The 16,230-nt window shown below is 39.8% G+C and overlaps 1 protein-coding gene across 2 annotated transcripts; it reads left to right on the top strand.

The window, feature by feature from the left end:
* Window positions 1–392: 392 nt before the first annotated feature.
* On the top strand, window positions 393–6,570 carry CBR4 (carbonyl reductase 4). Of its 2 annotated transcripts, none has more exons than XM_030948416.1 (6): window positions 393–598; window positions 2,500–2,660; window positions 3,188–3,305; window positions 3,783–3,919; window positions 4,521–4,655; window positions 6,006–6,570. In XM_030948416.1, exons 2-6 carry the CDS (start codon window positions 2,519–2,521, stop codon window positions 6,182–6,184), a joined length of 711 nt encoding a protein of 236 aa, XP_030804276.1. In that variant the 5' UTR covers window positions 393–598; window positions 2,500–2,518; the 3' UTR covers window positions 6,185–6,570. The 2 variants fall into 2 exon arrangements, with proteins under 2 accessions (XP_030804276.1, XP_030804275.1); XM_030948415.1 differs by having other exon boundaries at window positions 400–598; window positions 3,185–3,305.
* Window positions 6,571–16,230: the final 9,660 nt, after the last annotated feature.

The raw sequence follows: 16,230 nt of genomic DNA on the forward strand, positions 1-16,230 counted from the left end.
GATTGTAACTGTAAACAGCATTACTGTTATAACAGTTTTTTAAATATTATTTTAGTTGCATATCATGAAGTTTGCTTTGGTTCCTGAACAGGAACTCTCACAGATGCTTCTGTATTTTGGGCTTATCCACCCTAATGCATTTGAAATTTAACTCTTCTAGTATAGTGATACCCCAAACAAGGTCCTTGCAATTTTGGGACAAGGATATGTGAAAATGAGAGAAACAAAATCCTGATTCATCTAATTGTTTGTATTTCTACATGAAGCATATTTTTGTGCAGGAAGGGGGTAACAAGGGTAGGGCTGAGAGCTTCAGCTCCAGGCCGTTCGCTGTAAACTGGAGTTACAAAGCGGCAAGAGTGAGGTGAAAGCAGAGAGGCCTCCCGTGTGCCAGGCTGCTGAGGCCTGAGCCCCTCAGCGGCCGGGCCGGGCCCCGTGCCGGGGGAGCTCCCCGGGCCCGCAGCCCGCTCCCGGCGGCCGGTGCCCCGGCGGTGACGTCAGGCCGCTCGCCGTGACGCCTGCGCTCAGCGCGGAGCGGAACCGGCCTGCCCGGGCAGGGAACGGCGCTCCGTGAGGGAAGCGAGCCGGCGGCCGGGAGGTACCGGAGAGCACGTGGGACACGCTCCTCGCGTTCTGCTCCCGTGCCCGTGGCGGGGCGGCAGGCGCAGCCCGCGCCGGGTTCGGGGCGGGGGGGACACGCAGGGACGGCGCGGGGCGGCCCCGCTGCCACCGTGGCGCCGGTGGCGCGCTGGCTGCGGTCCCGGCGTGCCCCGCGGGCGCCGCTTCCCGCTGTCCGTGCCGAGGGCTCCTCCTGCAGCCGGGCCCGGGCGAGAGCCCAGCTCAGCCCCACGGCCGGAGCGGGGAACGAGGGAGGCGCTGGGCTGGGCCGGGCACGGCTGCGGGATCCTCGCGCGCCCTTGTTAAAGGTGCCCTCCTTGGGCTGGCAGCCGCGTGCTGTGGGGTGGTGCCATCGGAGCCCCGGCGTCGCGCGTCACTTAGTTTGGCTCTGAAAGAAGAGCGAAGGTGATAGAGGTGCCTGCATGTGCCTGTTGTTCCAAGTATACCTGGTTTTCCCTTCCGTTATTTATCCAGGGAGCAGCAGGGCATTACTCCTGCTGCAGCCTTTCCCTCTAAGTCCCAGCTCCAGGGAGCCTGTGTGGCGTTCCTGTGTTAAAGCACAAACTGTATGTACTGTGGTGCAGGTAGGCCCCGCCTGTAAATGCCTGGTTAATGCGCAAGGGGCTTTCTCTGCTCCGAGAAGTTGCCGGGGAAGGCGGACACGTGGGTTAGTTTCAGGCACTTAATTAGGGAAAAGGACACACTGTCTGCTTCTTCAGACTCTGTCACAGAAGACCAAAATCATCATGCCACTGTATGAGTTGGTGGTGGCCTGGCACACTTAGTACCATGTGCTTTTCTGATCATCACTCGTCCAGAAGAGTTTAATAGAGCTCAGTGAGGCAAAGGGTAAGGTCTAAGGACTGGCACACTCCTTAGTGATGTATTGAATAGTTTCCATATGTGTAGGAGTAACTGAATAAACCTGAAAGAGGATACAGGTGGAGAGTGAAACAGTGAGGGGAAGGTATGAGGAGAAATGCCTAGAATTATCTAATCTGAAAGCAAGACCAAAAGGAAGTACTTTCCCACAAATAACAAAACTCATTGCCTCGGGATGAAGACAGTATAATTGAGTTCAAAAAGGATTTATTCAAATGTATGGAAAAAAGATTCATTGTTACTGCTTGATTCTGCCCCTGTCTCCTCAGGAAATCCCAAGCCAGCTGATTGGTTTCTAGAGCTTGCAGAATAAAAGATCATTCTACAGAAGTACTTTCTTTGTGTACTCCATTGTAAACATCAAAGCTAGCTACTTCAGAGTCATTTCATATTTCAAAAAGGTTTTTTTCTTCCTTCAAAAGCAGAAACAAAAAAACCCCAGGCTAGTGGTAAAACACAATCGGACAGTATTAAGCCAGTGTAAATACAGTAGTTTCAAATCATACTCAGTAACATTTGCACTGGGGGTGTCCAACACAGGTACTTTGGATGGATGGAGTGAGACCTTGAGGCTAAATGACTTCAGCAGAAGAATAGTGGTTGCAAGAACAATATAATTACAACCAGTACATCAGCTTCAAATAAGCAGCTGAACAGTGCATTATGGCCTTTAGGTACATAAATCACATAATTCATCAATTGAATAAGAGTTGCTATAACTCTGGTATTGGAATGCTAGATTATGTGCGTGATTTTTAATTTTTTTTACTGGTTCGTAAATATTTAAGAATTAACTTTCATTTGTAGAGGTGGTGTCTAATTTAGTTCAGCTGTTTATTATGAATAGAAAATGAATACAAATGAATGAGTAAAAACCAAATCACTAATTTTGTAATCTGCTATTACAAACTGCTGCAAACAGGTAAAGGCTGTGATGTTGACAAGAACAGCACTTAATGTCTTGCTTTACTGGACACAAAGTTGATGGTTTATTTGCAGTTTATGGATTATTTTGAAGATGGGCAAGGTGTGTGCTGTGTTTGGAGGATCCCGTGGGATAGGCAGAGCTGTGGCAGAGCTCCTGGCGCAGAAGGGCTGCCGCCTGGCCATCCTTGCTAGGAACCTGGACATGGCCCAGAGCACTGCCCGGCACCTTGGTGGTACGTATGCTGCTGTGCACCCCTCACTGCTCCCTGCTGGGGTGACTCGTGAAAAAAACCCCTTCTTGTTTAACTAGATGGAAAGGAAAATAAAGGCTGAGGAACATTAAAAACCAGCTGTGTTGGTATGATTATGTTTTCACAATAGCCGTTGAGAAAGCAGATTACCTTTTTTATCTGCATGATGGGAATTTCAAGATGAATGGAATTGTTTGGAATTCACACCACAATAGAGGTGGTGTGAATTGAGTCATCCTCAGCTCCTGAAGAAACCAGAACTGAGACCAGTCTGCTCATGCTGAACTTATGACTCCAAAAGGCAAAAAATAGAAAACATGGAATTGTCACATAACTGATGAATACTATACTTGAAAATAGTCTTTATTTAATTGCCTGGGGATTAAATAGGTTCCTTAAATTATAACTAGTTCAACATCTGTTTTGCAACTGAGCTGATTCATTCTGAAGGAGGTTTATGAATTAAATACAGCTTTTATTGTGACGTTATATATATTTCAATACAGCAGGACATCTGGCACTTAGCTGTGATGTATCCCGTGAACAAGAAGTCCAAAAGGCTTTTGAGGAGATGCAGAGGAATTTGGGTCCTATTAACTACCTGGTTAATGCGGCTGGGATCAACAGGTTGGTTACTCCTGACAAGACTATAGGTAATTCTAGATGAAGGCAGCCCACTGTAAGGTGCTCTGGCCCTTTGTGCTCAGTAAGAGTGTTGTTAATGAACACATCTGAAAACAATATTAAGTGCTTGCCAATATTTTGTTCCTGATGGCAGTAAAATGCTAACAGATGATACAGCTTTCACTGTAGTTTCTGCATTCTGAGTTTGACTTCCCCCTCTATTCTTTCTTCCACTTTTTCCCCCAGAATGGTCCAAAACAGTGCTTGATACCACTCTGCAAAGGAGGCTCTGTGTCCAGAAGTATGGCTAACTTGTTTTTTGCTATGTGTAGTTCTTGCCGCATTGTCATTTTGAATGCTCAAATGTATGGAACCACATACACCCCCATTAATATTCTGTCCAACAGTCTTTTTTTATGAGTAAACATGATCAGGGGGTTGTTCAGTGAATTCTTTGAGGTTTTTTGGTTTGTTTGTCAGGGATGGTTTGCTACTGAGGACCAAGACTGAAGATATGATAGCTCAGATTCACACTAACCTTTTGGGAACAATGTTGACATGCAAGGCTGCTCTAAAGGTCATGATTCAGCAGCAGGGAGGTGCTATTGTCAATATAGGTAAGTTGCTTGTGTAAGCCAGTGGAGTTCTGTGTACTAGTCTAGAAGTGTTTAGCAGGTGTAACAAATTGCATTGCTTGTTACACGTTACTTGTTTTCCTTTTCCTTGTATTTAGACATTCTATATTTAGCATTTCTTCATGGATGCTTATTCTTTTGTGTAATTTCAGCAACTTCTAAATAGCTAAATAGCTTTTTTTCAGTAACAAACATTTTATTGAAAAAAGAAACTTTGCTATTCTTACCAATTCTTTCAATGTCTATATATACCAGCTGCTGACAATTAACTAAGAATTGAAAGGTTCAGTCAGTTTCTTTCTTTCTTTTTTTAATCTGGGCAAGGATACTTTTTTTTCAGAAAAGTCTTAATTTTACTCTCCTGGTGGTTGTTGGTCAACATAGATGCATGAATTGTACAAAAATCACAGCTAATTGGGAGATTTGCTTATCCCAGCCAGCTAAAGTGCGTAAAGTCATGTATATTTTACTCTTCTTGTGATCTCATTTTTCATTCCAAGTTTAAAACTAAAATGATAAAGTGAATACAATGTTTCAAGTTACCCATTTAATCTTCTCTTTGATGTTTCTTTCTTTATTTTAGGGAGTATTGTTGGACTTAAAGGCAACTCTGGTCAAAGTGTGTATAGTGCTACCAAAGCAGGATTAGTTGGATTTTCACGCTCTCTTGCTAAAGAAGTAGCAAAAAAGCAAATTCGGGTCAACGTTGTTGCTCCAGGTTAGTTCTTGAGGAATTTCTGCATCCTTGACTGTTGCAATTCATTAAGACTGGGGGTATTTCTTGTACTCTGAAAGTAACTAAAGACTAATTTATATTATTTTGTTCAGCTTTGTAAGTAAATATTTTTAATATCTTTTGTTTGTTTAAAGTATAATACATTCTTTTAGAAAACCTTCAGTCTTTTTAAGGGAACACCAAGAAGTTTGGAAGAGTGAATCTACCTATTCCTCTATCCATTATTACATAATGAGTGTAGTTTTTTTCTTTGATCCTTCTTCAGAACTTGGTGTCCTTGCAGATGGAGGGATTAGATCTAATTAGAGATGGAGAGCTACCCTTGTCTCCAGCTAGAGGTTGCTTGTTTTTTCTTAGGGAAACATGACAGACCATAAGACAGCTGTCATAAAGCACCCCTGTCTCCCTGTAGTAAAAGGAGGAAGTCCTGAAAGTTATTTCTGTGAATAAAGGCTGTGATTTTGTAAGATGATCTAGTTCAAGCAAACTGCCACCCTTAAGGAAAAATCCCTTCTATATTTTCTGAATTTTTCCATTGTGTACACTGCTGCTCACCTTCTACTACCTCTGATGCCTTTCAGAATTCTACGTGAACTTGTTCAGCTTGCGAACTAGGCAGGAAAAATGCTTTTATTCTTTAGTGAGTTGAGCAGCTCATCCACAGCCATCATAAAGGGGCAGAGTATTACAGTAGAAAGCAAAAGGGAGGCTTTCCCTTCTTGATGGCAGCTAGAAAGCAGGTAAGATCAGCTCTTTATAAAGCTGCAGCTTGTGTGTAGAGTTGTGCAGCAGTGGGAAAGCCAAATCTCAGATAATGGAGAACTGTAAAAAGGGTCCTTCAAAAATGTCAAGAAATATTCTTCAAATGAGTGCTCTAATAGAAACAAGGCAAGAACTGCCATAAGTTCTAAAATAGAATGCAAACACTTTAAAGTCTGAGAGGATTTCTTGCCAGACATTTTTTGCTCATATTTTAATAGAGAACATTTTGGTGAAATGAGTATATTTTGTCTTTCAGAAAAGTGATACTAAATACAATTTTTGGATTGAATTTTAGTTACCCTTTCTTGTTTAGTTTTGTTTGGGTTTTTTTTAATGGACTTCTATAGATCTCTGCATTTTGGTTATTGCATCACTGCTTCCAGTTTTATTGGTTTCATAAAAAACTGGTTTTGGCCATCAAATGAGGTAGGCTACTTTGGGAGACTTTGAAGAATGGTAACTGGTGTTGAATCCTGGTAATAGATTTCACTTTGTAAGATTCAGTGGGAAATCCACTAGATAAATTTAGTCGAAGGTTAGGTAACTCTTCATATATCTCTCTGCTCTTAGGCTTTATTCACACAGAGATGACAGCTCATTTGGAAGAAGATCAGTTGAAGAAAGCAATTCTCCTTGGAAGATTTGGAGAGCCTCATGAAGTTGCACAAGCTGTTGTCTTTCTTTTAGAATCCTCATATATTACAGGGAGTGTTCTGGTTGTAGATGGAGGCTTGCAACTTATGACCTAAGTACTGCCTTGAATAAATGACTGCTTCAATGTCATGATGGTGATATATAAATATATTCTGAATAAAGGGAGAGGGTTGGAAATCGTTGGAAGATTGATGTACATAATTGACTTGGTCTTTTTTAGTCAGAGGAGAACTTCAGCAGCAGTGAGGCGTAATGTGTGTGTTTAGCTGCCCGAAAGAGTCTGTTTGATGTTACAAAGTCTGTGTATGAAACAATTTGAAAAAGATCTGGTTTTGATACAGTGATAGCTTCAATAATGTGCCGATACGTTTTTAAAGCACTGTATTTTTTATAAAGTCCTGTTTGCTAATTTGAGATAGAATGAGATTTTATTTGAATTAACATGTTACACAAAGGTTAATAAAGTGCAGAGACATGTTTATTAGGTGGCAGGTATGATTGCATCAAGTTTTTCAAGTAGGGCAAAGATTGTGAACTGCATAGTTTTACATTCTTATCAGTTAGTCCCTACAAAGTAGCAAGGAGTTTCCTTTGAGCTTTGTTTGTACCTAACACTACAAAGCTAAGAACTTCTAGATCTTCAGCATACCTGAATTGCCTTTAGAAGTTTTAATTATATGCAATGAGTTTTTATAAAGACAAAGCCTACTCGGTTCCATTCCTGAATGTATGTACAGCACTCACTCAATCCAGGGGCTCTGGTGTGTGCCCATTGAAGGATTGCTACAGCACTGGAGCTGCTAATCCTGTCATACTCTCAGCTTGAGCTGCACATGCACTGCTGAACACTACAGCTGCAGACCTTGCTCTGTAAGACACTTTGCAAGGACTCAGTAGATGTTTTGAGCATCTACCACTTCCAGAGCATGAGGTCAAGGTGTTTTGTGTTTTGCTCTGTATCTTCATGAACACTCAGTTCAGCTGTTAAGTTGATGCTCCCTAATATGTATGTATAGTCAATAAAATGGCCATTTATTTTATTCAAAGCAGCTTTTCAAGCATAGTAATTATTCTGCTGTAAATGATTCTGAGTGTTCCTGTCTTGCTGAAAACTTACCAAATGTTTGACCTCAGGCTTTTCTATTGAGCTTGAGTAATTTTTGATAATTGATGTTTTTATTATCTCTGAAGAAAACTATGAATGTGGTTCAGGACCTTCACTTCTTTGCTCTGGTGTTCATTGCATCATGATCCAGATGTTGATTCAGCTTTTGAAATTACTTCCCATCTTGGCACACACCACAATACAGAGAGAAGAGATCTCACTGATGATAACTGTGTCTTTAAAGTTGGAGATTTTCTTCATTTGTGCAGCTGAGAAATTTTGTCTTTGTGCCAGAAAACAATACATGTTTAAGCTTCTTGCAGGTATGTATTGAGAAATAATACAAGGAGTACTGTATGATCAGGAGATTTTACAGTTGGTTGTGCTACCTACTTTGGAATATAAAATACCATAGAAGTAATCCTTCCAGGAATCCTTATCTTCCTGTTATCGCTGTTATGTGTCATATGTGTCTTTGCACCAAAAATATAATTGCTAATTATGTTTTTCCTTGATAGAAGGAGTTGGCCAGAGATGATGTGAATTTTTTCCAAGGGCACTGAAGGTGAGGAGGGACAGCTGGTACATTTTCACTACTCAAGTAGGAAATGTCAGTGACTTGGCTGCTGCCCATACCTGCCCTTGGTGTTTTACAAACAAACCCTGTGTGACATTTCTTGACCAAAAGCCAAACCTAAGAAACTAGAAATAATTTTCTTTTAGTAAGTTCTGACCCTAATTATTATTATGCTTTTTTTTTTGGTAAGGGAGTTGTTAAATAAGTTATTAGCAATTGAATTTTTAGTTTATATTTGCAATTAAAACCTGAAATAATGCTGTCAGAAGAATCTCAGCATGCCACAGAATAACTTCTTTAAAAAGTTCCAGTACGTACTACATGTTTTTATTATTGCTGTTGCCATAGGGCCAGACTGAAGTGTTGGCAGCTTTAAATCATACTTTTTAAAAGCTTCCCCCCCCCCCCATTTCTTTGAACTGGTAAATTAGAACACAAAACTGGTTAACATAATCCTGGTTCTGTCTGGCCTGGTGTGATGTCTCAGGCAGGGGACGTAAGGACTGTGCAGGGTAGGTAACAGATCAGGTGTGTGTCTCCTTAGAAGACTCTGGTACTTCCAGCAGTTTGTGACTGGGATATTTGAACCCACCAGTGTATAGCTCTGATTGAGGCCTGCAGGCATTAGAAACAGCCCTAAGGTGCTCTCTCTGTGTTGCTTTTGAATTTGTAGACTTCTTATCTTATCCTGCCTGCCTTAGTTGTTTCTGTTTCGTACTGAAGAGTCATATTTTAATTACTTATTGCTGGAGATCTCTTTTGTATCTTAAATTCTCTTTGTTGAACTTTGCTTTACTCTTCCAGTTTTTCAAGGAGGGAGCACCAGGTAGAACTTCTTGCAGAATTCACTGTGGATCTATTTTAAAAAATTAAATTATTTTATGCTTTGTTTTATACTGTTTCCAAAAATGATGCCTAGGTGTTTTGCTTTTTCCTAACCTTTGCACTTATATTTTCAGAACAGTAACTCAGTCCTGAATAATTAATGAACAACTTGGAGTTCATTTCCATATATATGTACAAAAGTCTGAATTTTTGTATTTTTTTCAGCATGAATTGTTCTCAAATATCTACAGTGAGTTTGGTTTACTGGTTTTAACATCCATTTCCTCAGTGAAATGGTTCTGCAATTCTTTAATTCCTTAATCTCTTTATGACTTTAACTTAGTTACTGGAGTACACTGTGGCATTCAGAAACTGCTGTCTCAGAACCCTTAGAAATAGGTTGTACTTTGCCTGCCCCAACAGAGGAACTGTGGTGTTTTATTGGCACTGCACATCCTTAGGGGAGAACAGCTGCTGATTCATACCCTTTGTCTTCTATCTTTAAACAATGTACTGATATGACAACTTCTTTTGGCAGCACAGCATCTTTAATAGTTTTTGGCAAGGGAATGTGGCAGATGCCTTTTAGAATTTCAAGTATGCACCATTATTAGATCTCCATACTCTCATCTCTTTTAAGTTCTTCTTTAGAAGAACTCTAAAATGTTTATCAAACATGAACTTCATTTGCAAAAGCAACTCTGTATGTTTATCCTGTTGTTTTCTTGGCTTTAGAACAATTTCTGGCACTTTTCTATGTACAGAAAAACATATTTAGGCTTTAATTCCCTGGATCCCTCTGGAATGTCTTCTCAAAAATCAAGTGGTCGTTCCACCCCGTAAAATCACAAGAACTTGCTGTCCCATTTGCCGGCTTCCGGTCACTTGAGGCAGGTTTCACTCAGAAGTTTCCCACTGCAGTTACTTGGTTTCTGTTAGAACTGGGGAGTGAAAGCCTCATCTTTCCCCTTTGTCACTCTTTCCTCTGTAACTTCTCCCAATGTAAAGGAAGGAGTAAAACCTTCAACAAGGTGCCTCTAGAAGTTCTCCTCAAGTTCCTGCATGGTACCAAAAACTGATCATAGGGATTTGATCAGAGTCTGGGGATTTTTTTCCTTGGTGGGTTTTCCTTCCCTGAGCATTTTGCTTTTTATTTGATCATCTGCTTGCCTTCTTCAGACATAGTTCCTGTTCCTGAGGTGCCAGTGCACTTTTTCAGATTATTTCTCTGCACTCTGATCTGGCTGTAAATGTTACATTCAGTGACTGATTCAGTTTGACTCCTAAAGCTAGATTGCTGGTTTTATAAAGGTTGATGTTTAAATGCTAGGAACTTCTCCCTCTCAAATTACAAAAATTGTAGTTTGATGTGTGTATTTAAAATCGTTGTACTGAAGTTCAGTACATTCAATCTTAGTGTTGCCATTGGGCTGCATCTTAATTTTGACTTGTCTTTTTGGCTTAATTTAAATATTTTATGTTGCTTGTTTTTTATGGAAGTCTGTGGTAGTGGACTTCTGTCTTTATTAATAAACTTGGTCAATAGAAGTAAAAGTGAAATAAATGCAGAAATAAAAGTCACCATAAAAAAAATAAATCACTATTTGAAAGTAGCATTTTGGCTCAGGCTGTGTACAACTTGGGTGACCACAGCCAGAGCTGGGCGGCCCTGATCAGTTGCATGAAAAATAATATATTAAAACAGTGATCTTGGGCTCTTCAGTGGGACATTTATCCAACATACTCATGATGCTGTCTGTCATCACAGTTACATTGCTGGCCTTAGACATTTCAGATGTCATAGCTATGGCTATACATATCCATCTTAATGGTGTGAGTACCAATATCATCTAATAACAGTGTTTACCTTGCTAGGTTCGGAAATTCAATCTGTGTTTGATTGGATGATTTATATGTTGATACTTATTTTTATGACTCTTCTATATATTTTATATCCATTTCTTTTTTATCTTACTTCCATCATATTTCTGGTATGTCTGTTTTGTCACTGTCCTTGATTAAAAGCAGACATCTGGGCTTTACATCTTGTGCTGCTGGCATTTATGCCAAGTTGTATATAAATGTTTGGGGTTTTCTACATATGGGTGTTTGTGAGTCAGACTGCACTTGACTGACTTAAAATGATTACTCAATTGAATTTTTAAAACTTCAGTGCACTATCATATTAGATATAGTTTCTGTGATTCCATTCCTAATGGAAATGAGAGAATTTGCTTTTATCCATCTGATGTTTCTTCACCTGCTATGTTGCTTTAAAGTCTCCTATAATTTATTAAATATTAGCATATTTTTGCCTCTTTTTCTCTTTAAGAATAGAGTATTTTCTGGATTCCCACTACTCCATGTTTCTGCAGTTTCTAAAGAATCTGTAGTCCTGTTCCTACAACTGTTTTTTCAGGCATGCATTGGAACTTCACCTCATCCACCTAGTTTTGGGAGCATTTAAAGAAGGCTGCAGTGCAAATCTGGTATTTAACTTACTCTGTGTTTTATTCCACATCTTTTCTCCTGCCCCACCCCATCTCACTGCTTTGTACATGACCTTTCACTACCACCACAGAATTTCTAAAGAGACCATCAAGGCAGGTTTTGAAATTGTCTGCTTTTGCAGCTGTCATTTAATTCAGCATGCAGTCCTCTTACACAGCAACCATCTTTCTGACTCACCCATAATGATTGCTTTGAGTTTTTACTCAGCTGGGTTCCTGCTTCAGAGAGGATATCCTTGCTAAAAGAAGGTTGTGTATTGCAGTACACAACCATAACAGTACACTGTCATTTCTGTGACCTGCCTTGTCACTACCAAGTTAGGAAACCTAAAATTGTTCTTCTGTTGGTTAGAGTGTGATTCAGTTCAAAGTTCAGAGGTAGTGTGATTTGCATGTTTTGGAGTTTAGTTGAAGCACATTGTATGCTAGACCTAGAAAGTTAATTGTTTTGTATGTTTTCTCTGCATTCTTCTAATGTTTGGGAAGATGATGGATTACTCTTCATCTTTTTTCCTAGGTAGGACATTGGAGCCTTACTTCTGCTATCTCTAAGAAATATGTTTGTAACTTAGAATTTGCTGTAGTGAGCTCACTGGCTAACACAAACAGTCTTTTCTTGCTCTTGAGGCATCTGTTGCAATGGATGGGCTGGATGGGCTCTGAGCAACCTGGTCTAGTGGAAGGTGTTCCTGCCCGTTGCAGGGGACTTGGAACTAGATAATCTTTAGGGTTCCTTCCAGTCCAAGCCATCTGTGATTATTGTCAGTAAAAGTCTGTAGCAGGACACATAAAATGTTCATGAGGTGATTTTGGTTTGGGATTTTTTTTTAAATATTGCAGCTGTAAGGAGGAGCTCTGGTGGTGAACAGCTTTTGCAGACTGTGGTAACAGGAGTATAGAGTGTTGGCTGAGGTGGTGCATGCTGAGTGAGTTAGGGTTGTATCCCATGAAGAGATTTCACTGTGGCCTCCTGAGGGCAGTCTATCCTAAGGCATTATTGTATTGGTGATGACTTGGTGAGTTAACCTGTATTGTTTTTAGGGAAGTGGAGTTGCCTGTGTAGATGCAAAGCTGATGCTGGCATCCCTGTTACTGGTTTTGTAAAATCCTGTTCCATATATCCTGAGCTGCTGGGGGTTGTAAAGCATGACTTTTAAAGATGGAAAGGATTTCATACTGAGATCAGTGAAATTTGGATAGGAATAGGATGTCTTAAAATAGGAATTTGGATAGGAATAGGATATCTTAAAATAGGAATTTGGATATCTTAATCCCAGCCTGCAAAATCTCTTTGTTATATCAGTACCTACAGTTAAATATACATTGTAATGATTATTTATTGCTGTAAGACAAATTTTCCTACTTTCATGTGTTGCACAGTGTGAGGTTGTCTTACACGACCTGGAAACGTATATTGGCTGTTGCAATTATGTGACTTATTTTTTTGGAAGAACAATGTACTTCATTTAAGTAAAGCAAATGAAAAATGAACTCCTCAAGTCGAGGTGGTCCCACTTGATTCAGTTAATCAGTGTTTGAAAAGACAGGTCAAGTGTAGTTGTGGAGAGAAGTCATTGTGTGTGCTTAGTGCCTGAAGAAGTCCCAAGTTATATTTGATTTTCACACACACATTGTGTCCAATTTCAGATCATATGCTAAAGGCTTCATTTTGCTGTAGATTTGTCTATCAGTAAAAAAATGCTACCTGTACCTTGCCAGACATCTTGGGATCAGCATGACTATAACCACAACTGGTCTGGTATTTTTATGGTTTTATTTTTTATGTTAACAGCTCATATCTGGTAAGGTCTGGGGTATGTTTTGTTCACGATATATAACAAAACTGCCATTTCAAATATGTCGGTATCAAATGCAGTGGGACAGCACCCAAGTAAAAGCCCCAAAGCTTCCTTGGTATCATTACACACACACTAGGGCAGTGTCAGTGGGAGCATGGGGGGCAGATGTCACTGAACAAATGGAGTTGTGTGGGTGTTCCTCAACATTTCCCAGGCTGCTGGCTGATGGTACTGAGGTGCCCTTGCATGTGTAGCATGCTGATGGGTTTGAAATTACTGCATGATTTTGAACAGTTCATTTAAGAATAAGTGCAAAAAGATTATATGGCATTGCTGAAGCTTGTAAGTGAAGCAGTTTGATGTTTTGTGAATTCTGACTTGCAGATCTCCCAGCTCAGTATTTTTAATGCTGAATGTACTAAACTGCATGGTCCAGGTCAGTGCTGGAGGCTGTACTGTCAACACTTGGATGCCAATGACCTGTTAAAAGCTTTCAGTTGCAGTGATCCTCTCAGTATGAGCTTTATATGAGCTTTTTAATTCTGATCCTTTCAGTATGAGCTTTTATCCTAGTTTTTTTCCGATAGTTGGTAAATTTCTACTGCCGACTTCCTGCAACTTCAGAGAAAAGAAGGAATATAGCAATTTCTTTTGTTTTGTTTAGATGTCATTTAGTGTGTATGTATGATTTTTGATGATGAGATGTCTCTGCCAGCAGCAGACTGGAACTGCATCTATTCTTTGCAGGCTTTTGTAGCTCTGTTGTTGGAATGCATATATAGAACAGAGAGCAGCTATAATTTTTTAGTTCACCATAATTTTCAGGACACCAACATGGGAGAGGTCCTTAAATTGCAATAGATTACAGGTGTGGTTCCTGTTGTATAGCAAGTCTTATCTTATTTTCAGCACCTTTTGCAGTAGCTCAGAAAGGTCCTGTTTTGCAGTCTGTGTTTTGTAGCCTCAGTTCTCTACAAATACTCTGTGATGTGTGGGCCAAGTGTTGTCCAAAAAAGCTTGATGACAATATTCCCTGAAACTGTGTTGTTAAGCACACAGGAGAAAAATCCTAACATAATCCATTTGGTGTGATTTGTGGAGCTCCTTCTGTAAGTGTAGTAATCATTCTGTGCAATGGCCATGTACTGTTACTTTTTTCTGCTTTCTTGTTCTGCAGCTGTTTCTGGACCATTTATGCTACTGCAGAACTAGAAAGTGATAGCAGTTACAAGACTTGGCCAGTCCCCAGGGTTACCTGTTACACTGCAGTTGTTTTATAAAGCACAAAATTTCTCCTTTTAGGTGGTGTTGAACTGGAGTTCGTCTTCATCTGTATGGCTGCTGAAAAAATTGCTGTGCAGGTACTGCTGCTCGTTGTCTGGCTTTTTTGCTCTAGACAAAGAGCATTATGTTCCAAACACATTTTTAGTAGAGATGCAGTGCAGTATTAGATAATTTTATGTTTTAATTACTTCTGTTAAAGAATGCAAAATGGCCTAATTTTGAGTTAGAGTTGCAGGCTTTAAGACAAGTCAACGAATACTGTGTGCTGTCTGGAATACATTGTAAATTCCTTGGGGCAGGAACTGTGTTTCCATCTGCCTGATGTGTTTCACGTGCTCATATTTCTGTTCAAACAGAAAATCTGTGCAGAGGGAAGGCTGTTTCTTTTAGTTCAGGAGAATGATGTAAATGTCAGTAAATTCTACCCCTTGCATGTACATTTGAATGGTGAGGGAGTGAATTAGACAACATGCATAATCCAAGCAGGCATTTCTAGTCTATGCTTGAATTTATCTGTAGTGCACAGTGTGAGTTTGGCAGCTGGGTCATGCAGTCAGAGGATGCAGCTCATCCCCTCAGTATCATGGCATGTTGGATAATGTGAGCTCATGAAGTACTTACATATGAAATCGGTTTGGGCTACTTGCAGAGGTGAGGATGTAGCAGTCCAGATGTGGAGAATCAAGGCATTTCTTAGCATACACCCTAAGTGAATTAAAATAGACCTTGAAAGTGGTGATACAGAAAGAAACAGTGATTTATAAGCTGGGGTTTCAAGCTGGACTGGTTTTGATCCCCAGCTGCCAGTTAGCTGTGATGGAAGCAAATTGTGCTTGTTAACTAATGGTTGCTGTTGTCTTAAAGCTGTAGGATAAAGGCACTGTGTGCTAAGGTACACCAGCAGCTGGAACAACCTTCATGCAGGTGCGATTTTGCACCTCACAGAAACCTTGACAGAGGTTTCTGTTGTCATCCTGATCATTGTTGAATTGAGTCTCTGATTGCTGTGAATATGCTTGGACTGATCAGCTTCCTATATAATTAGAAGTCTTCCCATACCTAAACTGGAAGTCTTGCAAAAAGTCAAGGCTCATTTTTATAGTTTTAAAAAATGACAGTTCATACTATCTATCTTTGGACTATGTGGAAGGAGATTAAACTTCTGAAAGTTACTTTGATGCTTCCAAGAATTTTTGCTTTTTGGCTTGAGAAGTTAACTTGCTTATGCCACGCTTCTATCTCTGACTTTGTAAGCCCAAACAGTCCTGGTAACTAAGTAACAGCACAGCTGAATGTTTTCATAAAAACAATGTTGCTGCTTAGAGATGTGATTTACTACTTAAGTGTGACTGTACATATATACAGAGGCGAAAAGCGATGATGACCTCATCTTCAACAAGTCTCAGTTTTTTAGATCCCAAGCCCAAGCCAAACTTCCTGTGAGCAGACACAACTCCAGTGACTTCAGTTGCAGTATCACCATTAATGTCAGTGCTCACTTAACTGCTGACAGAAGCCTGTTTGTAGTGATCAATGCCTGAAATGTAAACCCAAAAGAAAAAATGGATAAGGTTGCATCTTTCCTGGTATCTCCACATTGGAAAAAGGAGAAACTAGTTAACAGTCAGGATTTTGTAAGTAAATCTGACTTTTTTTTAAATTCAATTTTGATATTGTCTTGTTACTCTTAAATTAATTTACCAGTGCTCAGACCATGTATTTTGCTTAGAATCAGTTGTAAGTGATGACATATTGCAATTATTAGAAATACAAAACAGACCTGCATATTTTCTAGCCTATTAAAAAAAAAAGTATCTTCCAGTTCCTCTATTTGGCAAAAGTCTCTCAGAATTTATGAGTAATGTTCCTCTGTTCTGTTAAACAAGATTCCAGGTCACAAGCAGATTATTCTGATAAATTCTAGTAGTTTTTAGATGCTGCATATAGACCTCATTTAATCTGTATTCATAATATTTAAAATTTCCAAATCTTACAGTTGAATGCTTGTACTGAAACAGTTATTAATCTTTACCAGAAGGAA

The sequence above is a fragment of the Camarhynchus parvulus genome, chromosome 4, assembly GCF_901933205.1.
Source record: "Camarhynchus parvulus chromosome 4, STF_HiC, whole genome shotgun sequence".
NCBI lineage: Eukaryota > Metazoa > Chordata > Aves > Passeriformes > Thraupidae > Camarhynchus > Camarhynchus parvulus.

Coding starts and splice junctions, on each gene's coding strand:
- CBR4 (XM_030948415.1), top strand. CDS start 2,519: ATGGGCAAGGTGTGTGCTGTGTTTGGAGGATCCCGTGGGATAGGCAGA. Junction 3,920..4,520: donor AGGTGCTATTGTCAATATAG/GTAAGTTGCTTG, acceptor TCTTTATTTTAG/GGAGTATTGTTGGACTTAAA. Junction 4,656..6,005: donor GGTCAACGTTGTTGCTCCAG/GTTAGTTCTTGA, acceptor CTCTGCTCTTAG/GCTTTATTCACACAGAGATG.